This window comes from Chanodichthys erythropterus, chromosome 5 (assembly GCF_024489055.1).
Source record: "Chanodichthys erythropterus isolate Z2021 chromosome 5, ASM2448905v1, whole genome shotgun sequence".
NCBI classification, from domain to species: domain Eukaryota; kingdom Metazoa; phylum Chordata; class Actinopteri; order Cypriniformes; family Xenocyprididae; genus Chanodichthys; species Chanodichthys erythropterus.
The window spans coordinates 35,646,252-35,667,624 of NC_090225.1; the positions used below are offsets into that span (position 1 = coordinate 35,646,252).

At 35.9% G+C, this 21,373-nt stretch overlaps 1 protein-coding gene across 1 annotated transcript in view; it reads right to left on the bottom strand.

Moving 5' to 3' along the window:
- pcdh15a (protocadherin-related 15a) overlaps positions 1–21,373 on the bottom strand; it is a 280,344-nt gene that overhangs the window by 33,134 nt on the left and 225,837 nt on the right. The window contains exons 24-29 of the mRNA XM_067385538.1: positions 14,046–14,155; positions 12,860–13,000; positions 9,080–9,207; positions 4,314–4,529; positions 3,389–3,477; positions 1,999–2,175 (exon numbers count right to left, since the gene is read on the bottom strand). Of these exons, the coding sequence (XP_067241639.1) occupies positions 1,999–2,175; positions 3,389–3,477; positions 4,314–4,529; positions 9,080–9,207; positions 12,860–13,000; positions 14,046–14,155 (861 nt within the window). The remainder of the gene's footprint in view (positions 1–1,998; positions 2,176–3,388; positions 3,478–4,313; positions 4,530–9,079; positions 9,208–12,859; positions 13,001–14,045; positions 14,156–21,373) is intronic.

The window sequence follows — 21,373 nt, forward strand, 5'->3', positions numbered from 1 at the left end:
CTTTTAAAAAACAGATTTCAAAGTGAACGTTTTTGAAAATGATACCATTATCGTCTCTGTGTAAACTACAAAAATGCAAAAATTTAAAGATTGCTCTTCGTTATTGAATTACTCTCTTTTGTTCTATTTAATAAAGTTACGCTGCATTTGAGATCCGCTTCGCCTACCTCGTCTTCATCCTCAGCCAATCCGTGACACCTTGATGTTATTAATCTAAGAGCTCTAAAAAGAACCATAAAATTGGTCAAAACAATAGCTTTGTGCAAGAAAAAAAGTTAACTAAAACTCAAACTGTTCATTAAAACTTACTTTCGGTAACTGAAACGAAGCTGAAGTAAAATTTTCAGCTTGATTTCAATTACGGTGCTTACGGAACTACGGTGGTTGAGTAAACATCAATAACACTACAACAACAACAACCATGCTTTAAATATCTCAGTTGGTTCTGAAAACGTTTACACAATAAATAAAGAGATGCAGATTAAACATGGAGAGCAAATAGAGACTTCTGCCTCAATCTTATATTTCTCAGATTTTCTCCTGAGACCCTCACATGCATCTTAAATTAGTTGAGATCTCAAAAAATTAAATACAATTAAAAAGTCAGAGATTTTAATATTAGCTTCTAACATTTCTCATCAAATTCTGGCTAATTATTTCTCTGTCAACAGTTGTTTCATTTGTCTTAATTTCTCTAAAGAAATGTTACCAGTAACCTCTGAGCCATAAAAATTTCATCTGGGCAGCTGCTCTGCTTTGAGATACAAACACAAGCAGAACACATCTCACAGTAAACAAAATAAAATGTGTATAAGAGTAAGATGTGTGGCTAGAAAGGCAGAATAAGGCAGGTGGTCTGTGATCTCCTGTGCTAGTGAATATGAATAAGATGTGTTTGTTGGCTCAGTAAACACATATTTGAACAGAATCCTGATGACTTGTGTTGGATCCCAGTGACAGACGCGTCTCCCTGCTGAGTCATGGGGCATGGCAGAGTTTAAATGAGTGTATTGCTGTGTGTTTGGACGTCATGGGGCTTTTTCCTCTCAGCTGAAGAGTACAGGTTCATCCTGTATAGAACAACTGTTTACAAAAGCAATTCATTTCATTTTTCTCCTGCACTTTTTGCATTTTTGCCATTATTTTTTTTTTAAGACTAGATTTATGTCATGAGTTCCAATTAGTTTATTTTGAATTTTTCCATGATTCACCACAAAAAAAACAAAACAAAAAAAAAAGATAGATTTCTCTTGAGCACCAAATCAGTTTCTTAGAATGATTTCTGAAGGATCATGCAAAACTGAAGTATCATATGACTCTAAAATTATGCTAAAAAGCTTTGCCATTACAGAAATAAATTACTTTTAAAATATATAAAAAAAAGTTATTTTAAATTGTAATAACCTTTCACAATATAATTGTTTTTACTGTATTTTTGATCAAATAATTGCAGGCAACCTCAGTAAGAAAAAAAAACCAAAAAAACTTATTATATATATATATATATATATATATATATATATATATATAAATTCTTACCGACCCCAAACTTTTGAACAGTAGTATCTAGTTAGTATTATTATTATTTTTTAATATTTTTAGCAGTTGTGGTGTAATTTAGTTGAACTCCGTCTAGCTGTAGTAAAACAAGAATAGGCCTTATGAAAACACCTCATAGAAAATGTGTCCAATCAGGTGGAATTGCCTAATTATACAGGGCTTAAGAATGATTAGTTAACTAGCTGTTTATGCATCCCACTGACTAGATGATTTTGAAAATATGTTGTTTAGCACAGAAGAGCATAAACAGGCAGCGATGGTGAGATGAGGAGAAAAGAGAATCTGGAATTGTTGCAAGCCAGTTTTAAAATGTCACATCAACACCATAGTTAGAGCACACAGGACAAGGCTCTGACTTTTCCCCCTTTTCCCAAATGTTGGAAACCAAATAGAGGATGTTTGTTAAAGATGTTAGGAGTGGCTGTGTGTTTGGCTTACTTGAAGAGCTCTTGTCTGGAGATAGCTCTGTTGGTGAGAGGGTCGATGGCGTACACCTGCAGGTCTGATTTGGAGTAGTCTTCAAGTTCATAACCTTCTCCATGCCGCCGTGGGCCAATCGATTCTACTATCACTTTAGCACCAGGGATCTGATCTTGCACATAGCGCTCCAAAATACTGAAAAAGATGGTATATGAAATTACTTAATCTTCCTCAAATGTTAAAATGCAAAATCCACCAACTTAATTTCTAATACTTCTACTTTGCATCTTAATAAACAAAAACATATCACTTGTTGCGAAACTTAAAGGGTGAATCTCAAAAAAAAAAAAAGTTTCATAAAGAAAATTATTTTTGTTGCATGATGACAATATTCACAAACTCATAACTCATTACTTTTGAGTTTGTATTTCTCCTTTTTTTTTACAATAACAGTCATGAGAATCGTTCTGTCAAAACATTTTTTGTTTGCTTTTATTTTTAATTAAAATCTTCAGAGCCCCACACATAACGTGGACAAAAAAAACCAAAACAAAATATGCGTATCTTGGCCATGAATTATCAGTTTGTTCCCATGACTTACAGTACACCAGCACATTTTACTAATTCGTTCCCTTGTTCTACAAAATCGTGGCCATGTTGTAATAATTTGTTCCCTTGTTTTAGTTAAATCAAAATGAGGTGACAAATTTGTGGCAACGTGGCCACAAATTAAGACTGTGTTCCCACAACTTATTCATTTTTTTTCTTTTTTTTTTTCTTGAGATTCACCCTTTAAGTGTCACAACAAGTGATATGTTTTTTTTTATATATATATATATATATATATATATATATATATATATATATATATATATATGGACATATGGACAATATATATATATATATATATATATATATATATATATATATATATATATATATATTGTCCATATGTCTCCGTAAAAATCAGCAAACACATATTACCACGATGAATAAATACTTAAATATTTTAATAACGGGATATTACATTTTCATATTAAGGTAACATTGACATAATATTTTGAGATTCTTCCTATAACACATTTGTAAAGCATACAGAACAGTTATTGCATAAACTGAATGAACAGCACTGTATTTTCTTTGGTTTGAAATATATACACCTGACTAGCATTAGTAAAGCAATCATTTTGTCTTTTATTATGATTATGCTGCAACTTACTGAGCAAAGTACTTTTATTTTGTTCATTGGATTTTGCCATTTGAGCCCAATTCTGTGTTTTAACAATTTGGATGGCCATTTAAATCAAAGCAAGTGGGAAAACAGAGGCTGCTGACAGTGCAGGAAACACTTAATGCCACTCAAGGAAACCAGCAATGCAGATAAACACACCGAGGGAGGAATTCTCACCTAATCAGCTGCTCTTTATTCTCCTCCACCACAGTGGGCGGCACGTTAGAGACCACAACCTGCATGTCCAAGGCATTCACAACAGAGACCTACAAGCCACAAAGAATACGAAAAAGACAGAAGATTTGATTCATGTGGTAGAGCTTACATGCACAGGCTTGTTATAGCTAAAATAATCATATCTCGATGATATTCAATCTGGATTTTATGTATTTTCTCTGAAAATTGCTTAAAGTGACCAAATAGTAATAGCAAGTATAGAAAAATAGAAAAATTCCCATACTTCATAGCATACCGCCCAGCTTTAAAGTGCTGTTTGCAGTTGTAATGGTCTTTAATTCAATTGGTCAGTAACAGTGTGGCGGCAAGATGAACGCTTATAGAACAATTCTACTGCTAGTGTAAATCGAAAATGACACAAACATTAATGACATGATGTTTAAAACCCTGATACATTGCAATACTAATTCCCTCTTATTTTATTAGGCATTCATTAGCTCCAGAGATTTCTGGGAAATGCACAAGTCACTGGCTGCAACACTTCAGGAGATATAACAGCATAAATAATTCAGCTGACACAAAAACAGTTTATTTATATATTCATTACTGCACTAAGTAGTGCACAAATAGCATATGCACTTCTGCACACAAATATTTACTGAAACATAACAAACCAAATCGACACTCTGGAGAGATATTTTAACTTAATAACAGTGCAGATTGTTATGTGATTTAGACTCATTCTAAATTAATCTGTCAGTGCTTTGACTTGAATCCCAAACATTAATTTTGCATAGCCATGAAGCATGAGAGAAAATGTCATTTCTCAAAGCCACATGTTTTGAGTGGGAACTCTCAGCTGTGTTCGAATCCTCTTTTCACATGAGGTGCATAAACAAACTTTACAGGTCAAAGGTGCACTCACCACCACATCAGCCCTGCTGCTCAGCCCCTGCCCATAATTGTCCGTGGCGATGACCTGAAACTTGAAGTAGGACCTTCGCATGTTTCTGAACATGATGGCGCTCTTGATGACGCCGGTGTACGGCTCAATAACGAAACTGTCCTGCCCCTCGGGAGTGGGAGGGATGATCAGTCTGTAGGCCATCTTACTGTAGTTTCCTGTGTCGATATCTGTAGCCTAATACACACAAATTACATGAAGAAACATCCTGATCATGGAAATGAAATAGGTTTTGAGAAATTCACATTATTTGGTTATACAACCGAAGAACTGGAAAACTTGAGAGGCTTTGGGCCAGAATTACTAAACAGGGCAAATTAGCACTATCCCATAAAAGTGCAGATGGAAGTGGAAACTTCTGCGGGTAATTTACTGACAATGCACATATTAAAGAACACAGACACAGCAGATCATTTCTATGATGACAAACGCAAGCGTAGTGCAAATTAAAAAATAACGTGGCTTGGCAAATGATATGGTCGGATAACGTCTTCATCTGGCATTACAAATAAATGAAAATTCTCTTCCTTCTACTTTGCATGTTCTGTTCTCTGCGGTTCCTTTTCCTAGCAGCAACTATCTCAGCAACATCAAGCAAAAATTCCCTGGAGTCAATAATTGCAGTCAATCAGCAGATCTATGAATATGCAAATTAGTCCCTGCCTCCATTCAATCACACCAGCTCGGACTACCTGATCCACTCAGTCAACTGTAAATGCTACACAATAGCACAAAGTGGAAATACTTAATTCAGCCATATATGTTTGAACAAGAAACTGATTCAGAAAAAGAGGAAGAGCTAATTTAACAGGCTTGTCTACAAGTCAATGAATTAGAATGGAAATGTGTTTAACGATCGACTACGTGATCAAACAGCTCATAATGTGTTGCTAATGTCCCATTCGCCATCTCAGCTGCTTTTTAAAAATCAACATCCTTAGAAACACTTTGAAGATCACAGAAAGTCAGTGGAGAAAAGCCCCATCCTACAAGTTGACTGGATTTGTTACATGTTTTTACAGTAGGAAACAGGGGTAATTTCAAACCGCATTTTTGAGACTGTCCTTGGTTCACTGCATTTTTAAGGAGAAAATACTCAGCAATGGTGTTGACTGATGAATTTCTACATGGTTTGTCTTAAAGCATATTAAAAACACCACATAGACATAAACTACTTTAAGAACTTGATTTTTACCAACAGGGGGTCTTTAAGACATACTTTTTGGGGGGCCTTTAATAACAGCACAAATACTAGCAAACTGACTACCGCAAACCTAAATAAATAACGTTGGAGTCTGAAAGGGAAACTCCTACAAATGCAAATGCAGTAAGGTCAGCTGCATGTTTCACTGTGTGTCTTTAGTAAATCCTGATAGTAGTTTTTAAAGGGATAGTTCATCCAAAAATGAAAATTTTTATTGTTCCTCACCCGTAAGACCTTCGTTCATCTTTAGAACACAAATAAAGATATTTTTGATGAAATCCGAGATCACACAAATGCAGCAATGTCATTGCACCTTTCAAGGCCCAGAAATTGTTAAAATAGTCCATGTGACTACAGCGGTTCAACCTTAATCTTATGAAGCGACGGGAATACTTTTTGTGTGCAAAAAACAAGCAAAAATAACAACTTTATTCAACAATTTCTTCTCTCCCCTGCCATTTTCCTACGCTGTTGATGTAGTTAACACAAAGCAGAGCTTCCGGATTCCACGTCAGAACGCGACTCATTATTGGCCAACACACACGCATGTGTCGTGCTGCTCACGTGAACAGCATCAGCCAATACTGAGTCGGTATTCTGATGTAGAACCTGGAAACACTGCACTGCGTCTACAACGTAAACATGACAGGGAAGAGAAAAAAACTGTTGAATAAAGTTGTTTTTTTGTTTTGTTTTGTTTTTTTTGCACAAAAAAATATTCTTGTCACTTCATAACATTAAGGTTGAACCACTGTAGTCAAAAATGACTATTTTAAGGATGTCTTCGCTACCTTTCTGAGCCTTGAAATCGGTTATGATGTTGCTGTCTATAGGGAGGTCAGAAAGCTCTCAAATATCATCAAAAATATCTTAATTTGTGTTCTGAAGATGAACAAAAGTCTTACGAGTTTGGCATGACATGAGGGTGATTAATTAATTACAAAATTTCTATTTTTGGCTTTAATGGCAAAAAAGGGTTTGCAATGGCTTCAGCTGTTAGTAATTCTGGCCCTTAAATAAAAAGTAATATGTTGGCCAAACTATTCCTTCAAAAACCTTGGTGGCAGAGATAGAGAAATAAATATAAATGCTCTGCAGCTTCCACTTCAGCGATGACCTAGAAATGTAATAATCCCCATATATCATCAGATTGTACGTCTTAATGCTTTTTATAGATGTTTAAAGACTCAATTTATGAGATAACGGTCACCTTGTGGGAACACAGTGGGTATTTTACAGGTGTCCGTCACTTGTCTTCCACATTGTCAGAATGGAGAGAGAAGCTGTCTATGCACAGTTACTAAGATATGGGGGGAAGCGAGTAGATTTGAACAGCTAGAGAGAGAGATTCTCTAGTGTTGACAGGTGTGTCAGGATGTGAACAGCATGTTCTTCTCTATAAAAATGAAATATAATGTACTGCAGACACCAACACCTGCACAAAATTTCCAAGCCCATGAATTAATAACCATGTTTCCAGTGTATTCTGCTAGTATTTTGCTTAATAACAAACTACCACAATCTTTGTGGTTAATGCAATCTCAAATTTAGAGGCAAGTTTAAACAAATGAAGAAATACAAATACACTACCACTTAAAATTTGGGGACATATATTAAATGTATCCAAAGTGACAGTAAAAACATTCATATTGTTACAAAAATCTATTGCTGTTCCTTTTAACTTCCTATTCATCTGTGTTTCCAGCTGCTAAAGAGTTTGTGGTCATCTTTGATGTATTTTTCTCTATAGGTGAAAGATCTGGACTGCAGGCAGGACATCGGCACCCAGACTCTTCTATGACGAAGCCATGCTGTTATAATAGCTGCACTATGTGGTTTTGTATTGTCCTGCTGAAATACACAAGGCCTTCCCTGAAATAGACGTAATCTGGAGGGGAGCATATGTTGCTCTAAAACCTTTATATACCTTTCAGCATTCATAGTGCCTTCCGAAACATGCAAGCTGCCCATACCGTACGCACTTATGCACCCCCATACCATCAAAGATGCTGGCTTTTGAACTGAACACTGATAACACGGTGGAAGGTCTCCCTCCTCTTTAGCCCAGAGGACATGGCGTCCGTGATTTCCGACAAGAATGTCAAATTTGGACTCGTCTGACCATAGAACATATTATATATATATATATATATATATATATATATATATATATATATATAATGATTATTGCACATCATGTGAAGAAGATTTTGTATAGGCCTATGTTAAATTGCAGTACCAGTCAAAAGATTGGACGCATTGCCATTATAATGTTTTTAAAAGAAGTCACAAGTCTAACCAAATAATGGTTTTCTATTTTAATATACTTTAAAATATAATGTATTTCTTTGATGCAAAGCATATGAACATTCCTACCTCTATGGCATTTCATATAGGCTACTTATATTTGTTATATTATATAATAAACCATTATTTGGTTAGACTTGTGACTTCTTTTAAAAACATTATAATGGCAATGCGTCCAATCTTTTAACTGGTACTGTAATTTAACATAGGCCTATACAAAATCTTCTTCACATGATGTGCAATAATACGTGCATGCATGAGATCACAAAAATCATGTTTTTTTGTTGTTTTATTTTGTCAAGAGTGGACATTAATCCTGTTATCAGCATGATCACAGAGGGATTTTTCACAGCCTACCTGACTGAAAGAGCTCATTGTGCGGATCTTTTGTCTTCTCAGGTGTGAATCACAGCATTATTCATGAGGATTCATGCCTCCACACATACTGTGTTTCTTGACAAAAAGTGTCTTAGAAAATTTAAATCTCTCTGTTGTTTTATATGAATGAGTAGACAGGATAATTTTACATAGTTTTGAAGCAAAAACTCTAGTCTACAACCTCCAATACCCAGAAGTCTTGTGATCACAGATTTAATATATCTTTTTTGGCCTCATTTCAAGTTTTTTGTTTTTTCAATAACTAAGCATAAACGTTATTCCTTCAAAAACAGAAACATGTACATACATGATTGTGCTGAATCCAGTGTAATGACACTTTTGTCATTTATATGTTTATGAACAACTGAAAAAAGCACAAATGTCAGGGCATGTCAAAACTTCTCCAGGGCCCCAAAAATCCTCAGACCCCAGGAGGTTAAAAACTTATTAGGATCTTTTCCTCACAAAAGCTTTCTTATGACTTTAGAAGACTTAGAATACAGCATAAATGAACTATTTTTTTTTGCCATTTTTCAATTGCCATTGGCAAACATGTGAACAGTCGTCCAAAAAACTAAATCTTTTTGTGTTCTGCACAATGGCCGATATTAGCATGAGTAAATAATGACATTTTTTTTTTTTTTTTTTGGTTTTGTCAATGCAAGTGTCTACTACCTGCCTTCAGCAAATCAGTTAGGACTACTGAGTCAGCATTATGTCACTTAATTAATATTCATGAGTCCCACCTAAGGATTATATTATGTCCCCAAGGCATTCAGACTGTTCCTAACACTGCTGCCTAGAATGAATAACACATAACATATGCACATATACTCACCACAACTTTCAGTACTGTGGTGAAGGTCTTAGTGTCTTCAGTCACACCTCCAATGTAAAGAGACCTTGTGAAGACTGGTGGATGATCGTTCTCATCTTGAACGTCGATAAATACCTTAGCTGTGTTTGCTGGTTATATTTAAACACACACACACACACAGGAGAAACAGACCTCAGTTTATGGAACTATAAGCCCTATTTGTCACAGTTAAAACAAAAAGGCAGTGTTAATGTAAAAACACACACAGCTGCTGCAACCCTCTCCACACTGTGGCAGACATGAGAAATATGCTCTGTCAGAAAGCATTTGTCTTCTGTTGCACTAAACGACAATATATAAAGTCATGTGGAGTAGATGTGCGCACACACAGGGGAAAGCGCAGATGAAAAGCTGTATATCATAGCTCAATAATAGAGAAAAGAGAGAAATGAAGAAAAGAAAAACAGGAGGGTAAGCGAGAGAGGGAACGTGTGTCAGTCTTGTTATGTACAACAAAATTTGTATCAAAGTGAAAACAAGACGCATGACAGGACAAATGCACACACACACACACACACACACACACACACACACACACACACACACACACACACACACACACACACACACACACACACACACACACACACACACACACACACACACACACACACACACACACACACACACAGTCAGTCTCTCTCTCTCTCTCATGAATGTGATTTGTACAGTTTGTCCTATCAGAGGTCTGTGATGTACTCGCTGAACTTTTAAGTCAACATGAAATGGAGTTTGCAACCCATTTAATTTCTGTAATGTGGCATATAACTGAGTAAATATTCAATGAGATACAAAAAAAAAAAAAAAAAGTAGGACAGGACTTTTTTCATCCATTGGGATTTGACTGAATCATGGGCCTGATTGTGAATTTTCAATTGGATGATGAAACTACTTAACTCCTGAAACATCGATAACACTTTACAATGAGGTCCCATTAGTTCATGCATTAACCATCATTAACTAATAATGAGCAATATATTTGTAATAGTATTTAGTAATTGTTGTTAACATTAAGGAATGAATTGTAATTTAATGTGTGTGCTTATACCTTAAAGTGACCTGAGCTGTATTCTGCTCTCATCCATTAGCACACATCTATGAAGTTTTAATGAAGTACACAGAGTACTGGAGGAAGATCAAACCTCTCACAGGAAGAGGGAGATGAGCTTTGCACTACTTGTCAGTCCTGTCTATCTCTCAACCTTATAAATTGTATGAGTTCTACACTGATGAGCTCTCAAATAAATCATTAAAGCACTAACCCATTAGAAAGGTTGTACACTGCAGCAGGGACGTGCACAGACATTCTGGGGGGCAGGGGCTCAAGTGGAAAAAAGGGCACTTCTCATAATTATTTATTTAAAAAATAATGAACCCTTAAATATATTAAGACAACTTTGACTTCACTTACACTCACTCAATTGTTTCATACTCCACAGATTTCAACAAAATAATCAGTTCACACAGAGACCATGGTCTTCTTAGTGTTCACTAGGTTTATCACAAGAGAAGTCAACAACAACTATTTTCAAGCTATATTGCTATATATATTTAGAATAAATGACTGCACCAAGGAGAGGGACATAGTTTCACTAATAATTTGTTTATTTTGCACATATCAATAAATTGTTTTAATTTTTTGGTGTTATTGGAATACTTCTTTCATGAAGTGGACAATTTTAAGATTTTACAATTTTACAATTTTAAGGTCCATTTTTCCTGCCATGTCTTTTACTCTAACGGAAAGAAAACTTAACCCTAACCCTACACATTTAGATGAAGTTTGTTTTAAGCCTACTACCCTCCGTCTGTTTGCATCTGTAGATTTCTTCTAAATTAACCAAAATAAGCTAATCTGCATATTTAAACAAATCAAGAATATATATATTTTTTTTTTTCCTGAACTGTTAATACATTATATATTATAACAAATGCCTGCAGAGGGTGCCAAAAGCCTGCTGATTTTTGTTGTTAGACAGCATAGCACGATCAAATCCACGATCAAAGCCAACCATGATTAAAAAAATATATTATTAGTTAAATAATAATATTAGCCCACTTCTTTGTGATAGAAATGCTACAGCCACTGTAATTTCTTCAACAAGAATATGTGGACATCAAACATGCAAAGACAGAGCAAGGGTTTAAACTTTAATTGATGTATTATCCTGTGTAAGCGTAGATTTAAGAATAGCATTATGTAGCTGATGCTGTATTATGATTTTTAAATAGTTTTAATAAACCATGCATTCTTAGAAAACTGTCTAATAATGTGGTTCATGGATGTGCGTCCATGGAATGCTTCTCTTCTGGTATTGACAGCCCAACCTATCGGTCAAGTGTTTACCAAGGTTCAAAACGCAATGCATAGCACCATACAATAATTTAAATTATAATATGACATATATTTCATTAGTATCAAATCAGGCAGATGTGTTGATTGTGGTCAAACTATTAATGCAGCGTTAAATGTATAAATAATCCTTAAATAGATAAAACTTTCAGGTTTGTGAACATAGGCTAGCCTACCTGAAAGAAATGCACGGGATGCATCCATCTAGGGCCTTTTTTCTTTTTCGCTTCTTATCGCCAGGCAGCAGTTGCATTTTTGCGGGAATAGTTGTCACAAGTTTTCAGCCAGCAGCAAACTCGAGGTGAAGTGGGGCGTGGTGCATGTGCGTGCGTGCGTGCGGGCATGAATGGCGTGTCGCGGAGTGAGGGCATCTGAACTCGACAAAGCCGACCTGATATAGTATTTTTTTTTTTATTTGTTTTATACAGTAAATATATTTGTTTGACAGGGAAGCTGTGCGCAAACAGGAATATACATTCATTTATTAAAAAAAAATAATAATAAATAAGCACCCCAGAAAAAAGGGCACTTTCTCTCCAGGAAGAAAAAGGGCAGGGGCTCAAGCCCCTTTTTTTGTCTATGTGTGCATGTGCCTGCACTGCAGTGATATGACCATAACTGAAGGGTGTGGCTTATTGCATTGCTTTTTTCATTTTGGAAATCCATTTTGTTGTTGTTGTTCAAATGGTGCATGGCAACAGCAACCAATAACAACAATAAAAACATACATACTAAAAGTAATTGAGTTAATTATCCTTTCCTAAAGAAGGCTCTTTATAGCTGCCAAGCAACGTTAAATATGGAAATCATGGAAATTAGTATCATGAAAACTAGTAGTGTATCATGATTTTACCTCAAATTATATTCTACAGAATGAAATATATCATGCCAAATGAACTGATTCTCTGCAAAAATTCATTACTATACAGATTTATTTATTTATTTATTTAAATAAATAAAAAATAAATAAAAATAATGATCCATATTCTCATTACTGAAATTAAAGAATTTGAATTGCATTATTTGCATTATTCTCAATGGTGATAGATTCCATTACTGTAATTCAATTTTTTTTTTTTCCCCCATTGCATTACTATAAAGAAATAATTAATAATTGTAGTAATGAAATTATGGGGAAATGTGCTTAATTGTCATGAACATAATGTCACAGTGCAAAATAAATAAATAAATAAAATAAAAAATGTCGGTCCTAAAAATTGGATTTTATTTCACTTTAAATACAAAAGAAATTTGTGGTCATATACTATTCTATACGTGGACTTTTTTCAGTATAAAGACTTTTATATCTGTCATTTACTTCACTATTAAATTGTAAGGTCTCCCCAAATAAAATTCTTGAGAATATGTGCTTCAAGTGTTGTTCTTACTTTTGGAGGGAACGCGTAGGTTGGCGAGGATGATGTCAAGGGAATCGGCCTGCACCCGGAGCACATAACTGGTCACTTTCTCATAGTCCAGAGATTTATTTGTGTAGATGATCCCAGTGCGGTTATTAACTCTGAACTCACCTGTAAACACAAACTGATCAGAGAACAGTTCACAGTGCCTTCTATATCAATGATGAGTGCTCAGGCCACTAAAAATTCAAAGCATTTTCACAAACCACATGCAGTTTAACCCTTAAATGCATACTTCGGACGTCATTCACTACCCTCCTCCTCGTTCATTTTTTTAAAGTTAGACACCAACCTTCTTGGTATTCCTCAATCAATACATTAAAAAGAATATAACAAGAAAAAAATGATAAAATTATAAAAGAATGCCTATTTTTGTATTACTTTTTTTAAAAATTTGTATAGGGTGGCAAATGACCCGATGTGTGTATGAATGTACGTATATTTTTTTTCTGCACAACAATAATTGAATCTTAGATGATGGAATAAGTGCAAGTCACCTTTATTCAACAAGGTGGCAATGTCTGATACACAATGCTGAGGTGACAACTCATTTAGACAGAAAATGAAATAACAAGAGAAACATGAAATGTCTCATCGATTTACTGCAGAGCAAGTACTGAACGCAATCAATTATGACTGTAACTGTTACTGGATAGATCTGGTGAAGCTGTTAGCGATAGAAATATTGATTTTGAATATGTTGAAAATTATATAGTTTTGAGAATACGTTTGAGATCACAAATGGGCTCATATTCGTGACCTCAAACATAAAACTAGCCCATTATTTGCTGAATTTACTGGGAAATGAGCTCTGATGAGGACAGTGGTGATGGCATAAAACATCTGCTCAAACGGAGCCCTTTCAAGCTCCAAAAGGTAACAAAATATGATTTATTTTATTCTTCTGTAACTGTTACTCTAATATCAGAGGAGTTTTATATTATCGCGACAGGTAGAGATCCATCCGTGTTAGATATAGATCGGGGTCGATAAAGACCCAAACATGTAAGAATGATTGGCGAAACAGTCATGCATTTGAGGGATAACTTAACTAACAAATATGTGCTTGTTAGTTCTACATTTTATTCTAAATTTAAGATGGATTTGACCCAATTTATTGAAGAACCGCATACAGGATTGCATACAGGTTACTCACCTCCATCGTTTCCGCTCACTATAGAGTAAAAGACAGTGGTGTTGACAGCTACGGCCAGAATCAATCCCACAGGCGTTCCGACAGGAGCATTCTCACTCACCGGACTAAACCTGCACAACACAGTACAAATAAACCAGAGTAAATGACATATAGTTCATTCAGCATTGAAATAACACACAGCTGAGGGCAGTGGAGAACTGTCATTTCTCGTGATTACTGTGATAAAGAAATGTCAGCTTTCTGTTAAGTATTGAATTAACATTAGAACAGTTCAACAGGCCCTCCACTCCCACAAAAAAACCTAAAGAAAGTGCAGAAAGAACAGAAGGACTTTGCTTTATGAGGTGAAGACAGTTTAATTGCTGCATTCAAAAGAAGCATTCATGAATCACAGATCTAATGAAAAGTTGATTTCTAAAGCTTTCGTCAACAACATGAGGTGACCTCTGAGGCTAGTGATTCTCAAATGAAGGGTCAACGGTCTGTTCTGATGAAAACAAGGCTAAACACAAATGATAAAATGCAAAAGCTAAAATGCTTAATTATCATCCACAGTTTGGTCAGTAAAAATAAAGACTTTTAAAGGGGAAGAAAAAACACTTTCCATATCTGTCATTTATGTCCAAGGCTGGACATAAATGTTTCAATTGATGCAAATTCATCTGTCATTTGTTAGAAGTTAGGTAAATTAGGTAGATGCTAACATGGATGGGTTACATGAAAGCCTTAAAAACCATGAACAAAACTACATAGAGTAAAAGAAAATACTACCCAGTCTATGGGTTCGCATGCAATATGGTTTGTTTGGTAAATTATTGCTTGCTAAGAGCATTAAAACAAGTATCAAAAATCAAGAGATATTTACCAAACAAACACTCAAACCATATACATTACCATTTGGGGACTGGAAGGTTTTTTTATTTAAGATATTATTAAATTGATGATAAATGGCAGCAAATAATTTTACATTGTTACAAAGATTCATACTTCAAATAATTGTGTTCTTTTGAACAAAAATATTAAGCAGCACTGTTTTCAACATTGATAATAATATGAAATGTTTCTGAGCACCAAATCAGGATATTAGAATGATGTCTGAAGGATCATGTGACATTGAAGACTGGAGGATTCAGCTTTGCCATGACAGGTATTTATTACACAAGTTATCTGTACCCATCACTAATATTATTGGTCTCAACCTCTCTTACGTCATGAGAAACGGCAGAAAATAGGACTATTGTGTGGCTTTAGTGTGAGACAAGCTCCTGTTAAGTGTTTGGGCGGAGGAAAGGACCAAAAAATGGAAAGATTATCTGAAAGAACTGTCACAGTTCTTGTATTCCTCTCACAGATGTTGTCAAAGTCTCTGTGCTTTCTGAAACAGGAGAGGACCACACGCCAGCCATCAGAAGTGGGCGGGCATGACATGCTTGTCTCTATTGTCCAACAGTCAAAATACAGCTATCACCGTGAGATCTCGACAAAGAGCTGCTGACTGCTTGGGTTTCTCTGCACCATAAACGGGGTGAAGCGCTTTGCTCTGTCTCTGAGACAATAGGGCACTGCCGCAGTCAACTGCTACACTGACAGCGAGGAGCCGAGGTCACACTGAAATCTCAGCGATGCTCAGCTTCATGCTGGTTTCCATGGGGATCACAAGAGGACAGAAATAGCCAGAACCTCAGCGCAGGAGTGAGAAAACACAAAGAAAAGCATCTTTTAATGGAAATGAGTTATTGCAACACTCTCACACACAGTAGCTATCTTCAACAGCACATCTGTAATCTTCTCATTGTCATACTCATTGTATTACATTGCCACATAATCACACAATCCATTTAGCTCTGCTACATATATTTGTAAAGTGGGATTTTATGCAAATGCATGTTAACTTGTATGTTAACAGTGGAAGTGAGTCAAAACTTTATATACATATAAAGTTATCATAGTAATATACATATAAAGTTATCATAGTAACTATGGTATCATAGTAATGTGATGGTTTCTGTATGTACACTTTATTAGGTACACTTTGCTAGTACCGTGTTGGACCTGCCTTAATTCTTCGTGACATAGATTCAACAAGGTGCCTCAGAGATTTTGGTCCAAATTGACATGAAAGCATCACACAGTTGGTGCAGGTTTGTCGGCTGCATATCCACGATACGAACCTCCCATTCCACCACACCCCAACGGTGCTCTATTGGATTGGGATCTGGTGACTGTGGTGTAGAGGTCTTCACGGGTCCACTTGGATCCGAAAACCTAAGGTCCAACCTGAGACCCGAGTGGGTTCGGGTCCAAATCTTTGACAAGTGCTTCGGACACGGGTCGGGTTTAGTATAAGTGGCCTCAGGTCTCGGGTAATTTAAAATAAATTTGCTTTTTACGAATGGACCCAAGAAGACCTGAATTCTTTTAAACACGTTGGGCATTTAACAAAATTTTATTATTAAAAACAATTCTATGTCAACGTTATCTCACTTTTTCTAAGTTCACTCTGAATCCGCGTTTCTATTTGCAATGGTCTCTATGCACGGTTGCTTCCGCATGTAGACCCAGTGAGTTGCTCTATTTTTGCATACCACTTCAATACGCATAATATTATAGGACGTAATGAGGCTACAGTGATGAGTGATTGACAGCACTTCAGTCGCATTCACGTAAATGCATTTTTGAGAAACGGGGTTTGGGTAAGAGTCGATTCGGGTCAGGTACAGATTTAAGGACCCAAGAAAACCTCTAGTGTGGAGCCATTTGTGTATAGTGAACTCATTGTCATGTTCAAGAAACCAGTTTGAGATGATTTGAGCTTTGTGACATTGCACATTATCCATAAAGGGATGGACATGGTCAGCAACAATACTCAGGCTGTGGTGTTTAAATGATGTTCAATTGGTACTAAGGGCCCCAAATGTGCCATGAAATTATTCTCCACACCATTACACCACCGAACTGTTGATACAAGGCAGGATGGATTTAAGCTTTAATGTTGTTTATGTCAAATTCTGCCACTACCATCTGAATGTTGCAGCAGAAATCAAGATTCATCCAACCAAGCATATTTTTTTTTCTCCAATCTTCTATTGTCCAATTTGGTGCCTGTGCAGTTGTATCCTCAATTTCCTATTTTTAGCTGACAGGAGTGGTACACGGAGTGCTCTTCTGCTGCTGTAGCCCATCTGCTTCAAGGTTCGACATGTTGTGTATTCAGAGACACTCTCCTGCAGACCTCGGTTGTAACAAGTGGTTATTTGAGTTACTGTTGCCTTTCTAACAGCTTGAACCAGTCTGGCCATTCTCCTCAGACTTCTGGCATCAAAAAGGTATTTTCATTCCCAGAACTGCCGCTCACTAAATATCTTCTCTTTTTCGGATAATTCTCTTTAATTCCTAGAGATGGTTGTGTGTGAAAATCCCAGTAGATCAGCGGTTTCTAAAGTACTCAGACCAGCCCATCTGGCACCATTCTGATACTCAGGTTGAACTTCAGCAGATCGTCTTGGCCTACATGCCTAAATGCACCGAGCTGCTTCCATGTGATTGGCTGATTAGATATTTGTGTTACGAGCTGTTGAAGACAGTTTTTCGCCCTAATAGATGAGTTTAACTTTATGCAAATGAGTAGTGACGCCACATGAAGTGAAATAATGAAAAATGATGCGTAGTAAACCATGATGGGATTGTAGCAATCTGAATGAGTTTGATTAATGTCTGTTTATCTTGTTCATGGTATGATGCGTTATGCGCTACTGCAATTACAAACACTTTCTAGAATGTTCATTTTTAGCAGCAAGAAAATAGATTCAGTGTCAATTAGAATGACATGTTATTGATACAGGTAAAACATCCCATTTGTGTTGTGATCAAATCAAAAGCAACGTGTTATTGATGGATTGCACAATGCCTCAGTGCTTTAGATCGGATCACAGCACAAATGGAATCAGATTAAGCCACCAGTAACACTGAGGCAGCCAGCTGTAGAAACACCCACCAACAATTCAACCACTTTTCAACCTCTAGTAATAAAATGAACGTGTGCATGAAGTTCAAAGCTCATTAACAGTGAATTAAAGCAGCAATAACTTTGCATCAAAAATCAGTGACACAATAAAAAAGAAGATCCAGCTCCAGTCATTTCTATATTCTTCAATTTGACACTGAAAGAACATTTATGAGACCATATATGTGAGTTTTTGGCAATTCAAACTCAAGGTCTGTTGCGATCTCTCTGACAGTGTCCTCTGTGAACTCTCCACAAAATCGTCTTTTCTGAAAATGTTTACACTACATATCAGCAATTTAAGGACTGGACTAAAATAAGTGTACAATGTACTCTCATCTGCCCAAAGGAATGCTAATTTAGACTTTAGACATTCAGTGCTGTTTTATGCCTGATATCATAAGCAGTTCATCTCATGAAATGTGTTAATTATGTAAGGAATAACGTACAATCAGCCAGTCATTACTGAAAAATAAACCCAATGAGGAGATCAGACCCCACTGCAGAGCAGAGCAGAATGAAGAGGCTAGCTAATCAGAATCAAGTATTCCAGAGAGTTTGGGATTTGGATTGGTGGTGTGGTTCTATTCTGGGCAAGAACTCCCTGCCCATCCATGCAGCCTAGCTAAGATAAGAGTAGTTAGAGCAGTGATAACCCCCATAGGGTAAACAGAACAGAACCAACATAAATGTACTCATACTCAGTATCATTAATGTTCTTAATGGGAATAATTTAAGGTAACAACATAATTCAGGAAAATGAGCCTGATTCCAAGAGGAATATCAGAAGGCCAAGTCCTGACTGGATGAAAGCAGGAGCTGGGAATGGAGGAGGCTAATTAGCTTCTGAGAAACATGATAATGCTGCTGATAATACTGAATGGACCTATATATAGGGATGCTGTGATAGGCCTTTTATTCCTATAGGTAGACGTAAATCAGCTGATAGTCAGCTGATGCGAGCTTGACTAACATGACCTGCCAGAACTAATGCTTTTACTCAGCTTTTTGCTCAAAATGTTGTTGTTTTTTAGATTAAACTTAAATAAAATATAATATAAAATAAAATATCACCTACATACAGTAGTGATACTCACACACCCAACTTTAGAGCAAAAGAGAAAACAACTGCATCAATTTGAGAAAAAGTTCAGTTGGCCTGTAGCAATAAACAATAGAAAAGAAGAAACATATACAGACTTTCTTTGTCTTTGTTTCTTTAGGCTGAAAAAAGGAGTTCAGATTTTCTTTGTTCTCCTTCCCTTCATCTCACACACCCACAGACATGCAAATATACAAAACCAATGCATGAATAATTAAATTTTATGAATCTCACAAAAAAAAAAAAAAAAAAAAAAAAAAAAACATGTCCAGGTCACATTTCAGCTCCTAATTAAAAGAAAACAAGAATAATATGTACAAAAATATATTTTGCAAAAAAACTTTTGTTGTTGTTGTTTTGCATTTTGACACTTAGTCCATTCTCATGACTGTAATGCAGTATTTGTGTGTATTAAAATAATCTCACTCTCATCTGGTCTTTAGTAGGTCTTAAAATTAGGTGAATACAACCTCAAATAAATAACATCACATGCCATATTACATGCCATATGTGTCATTGTTTATTTAACAAAAATAAAGCCAAAAAACTTTAAAGGCATTAAAACATTTACATTCATGATGTATAAATTCTTTACAATTTAAATAATATGCCTTTTTTTTTTTTTTTTTTCAAGAAATGAGAATAAGATACTTTTACATTATGATAATGAGAAATGGGAGAGATGCGTTTAATTGTCATGTCGCAGTGTTAATCATGTTCATGTTAATCATGCTGATATATATATTTTTTGTGTCTTTATGCAAAACATGTCTTTGTTTTGGGGTGAAATATGACCCAGACATGTTCTTGACAGCTTTTGTTAGATTCATCCAGTGTGTTTGAAAGCATAGTGGTGTCAATGCGACAGAAGCCCTGGGCAAAGCACACAATGATGAAGACAAGACGTGACAACAGAAGACAACTTCTCTGCTGTACACACTTGTGTGTGTGTGTGTATCACTTGTTGGTAAACAAGAATTATTAAACCATAAGTATGTATGAACTTGTCCTCAGAGATGTTAGTTAGGAAGTACAAATACCCGCCTAAATATTCATATGGCAAGACACCTTGTATTGCGATTCCTGTTTATTCCTGAAGGATCTGAGCCGACCGTAATGAAAAATGTAGTGTGAATATTTTAATGATCAAATCTGTCTACAGTTATACACATCAAGCAGTCAAATAACTGAATTTGATAAACAATAGATGATAGGGCTAGAGGCATCCAAAATAGCACTTTTTCCCCTCATTGTTAAAAATACTGAATGTATGTGAAAGATTCATAAGTCTTCATTTAACCTGTTTTAATCCACTGTGCTATAATCAGATCTCCAGAGTTTTCCAGCTGCAGTCCACAGCCTAATGAGGTCTACAGAGAAACGTTGCATGCTCTCTATAGCTCACACCATTAGAGCTTCCTGTGAAGTGTTCTCTCTGGCCCACTGCTTCAGTCAACACACAGCCGCCTTTAAACACCAAGCTCGCTCAGAATGGACTTCAGACTGCATAACATTACAGTTGAATGGGCTAAAAAACCTAAACCCCACTGCTAGAAAGAGACAGAATACAACTTTATTATCTTCTCAACTGTCACAATTCTTACAAAACCTCCTTTTTGGAAAACATAAAAAACCAACAAACAAACAAAAAAAAAGAAATACCACAAAAATTCCCATATCACAAAAATGTTAAAGGATTAGTTAACTTTCAAATGAAAATTAGCCCAGGCTTTACTCACCCTCAAACCATCCTAGATGTATATGACTTTCTTCTTTCTGATGAACACGATCTGAGAAATATTAATAAATATCCTGACGCATATCAAAGCTTTATAATGGCAGTGAATGGGACCAATGAGTATGAGCTGAAGATCATCAGTGTCTCCATCCATCATAAACGTACTCCACATGGCTCTGGGGGGTAATAAAGGCCTTCTGAAGTGAAATGATGTGTTTGTGTAAAAAAAAAAAAAAAATCCATATTTAACCACCTTCCGTACTCAAGTTATGAAGAGAGTGTAAACTGGCCTTGAAGCGCATTTGGTTACACTTTTTTCCGTAAGTTGAATAGGAATGTAAAGTAGTGGAAGGCAGTCTGGCGGAAGCTAGATATTTTTCTTCATAACTTGTTTAAATATGGATATTTTTTACGCAAACGCACTGCTTTGCTTCAGAAGGCCTTTATTAACCCCCCCGGAGTACATGTATATGATGGATGGATGA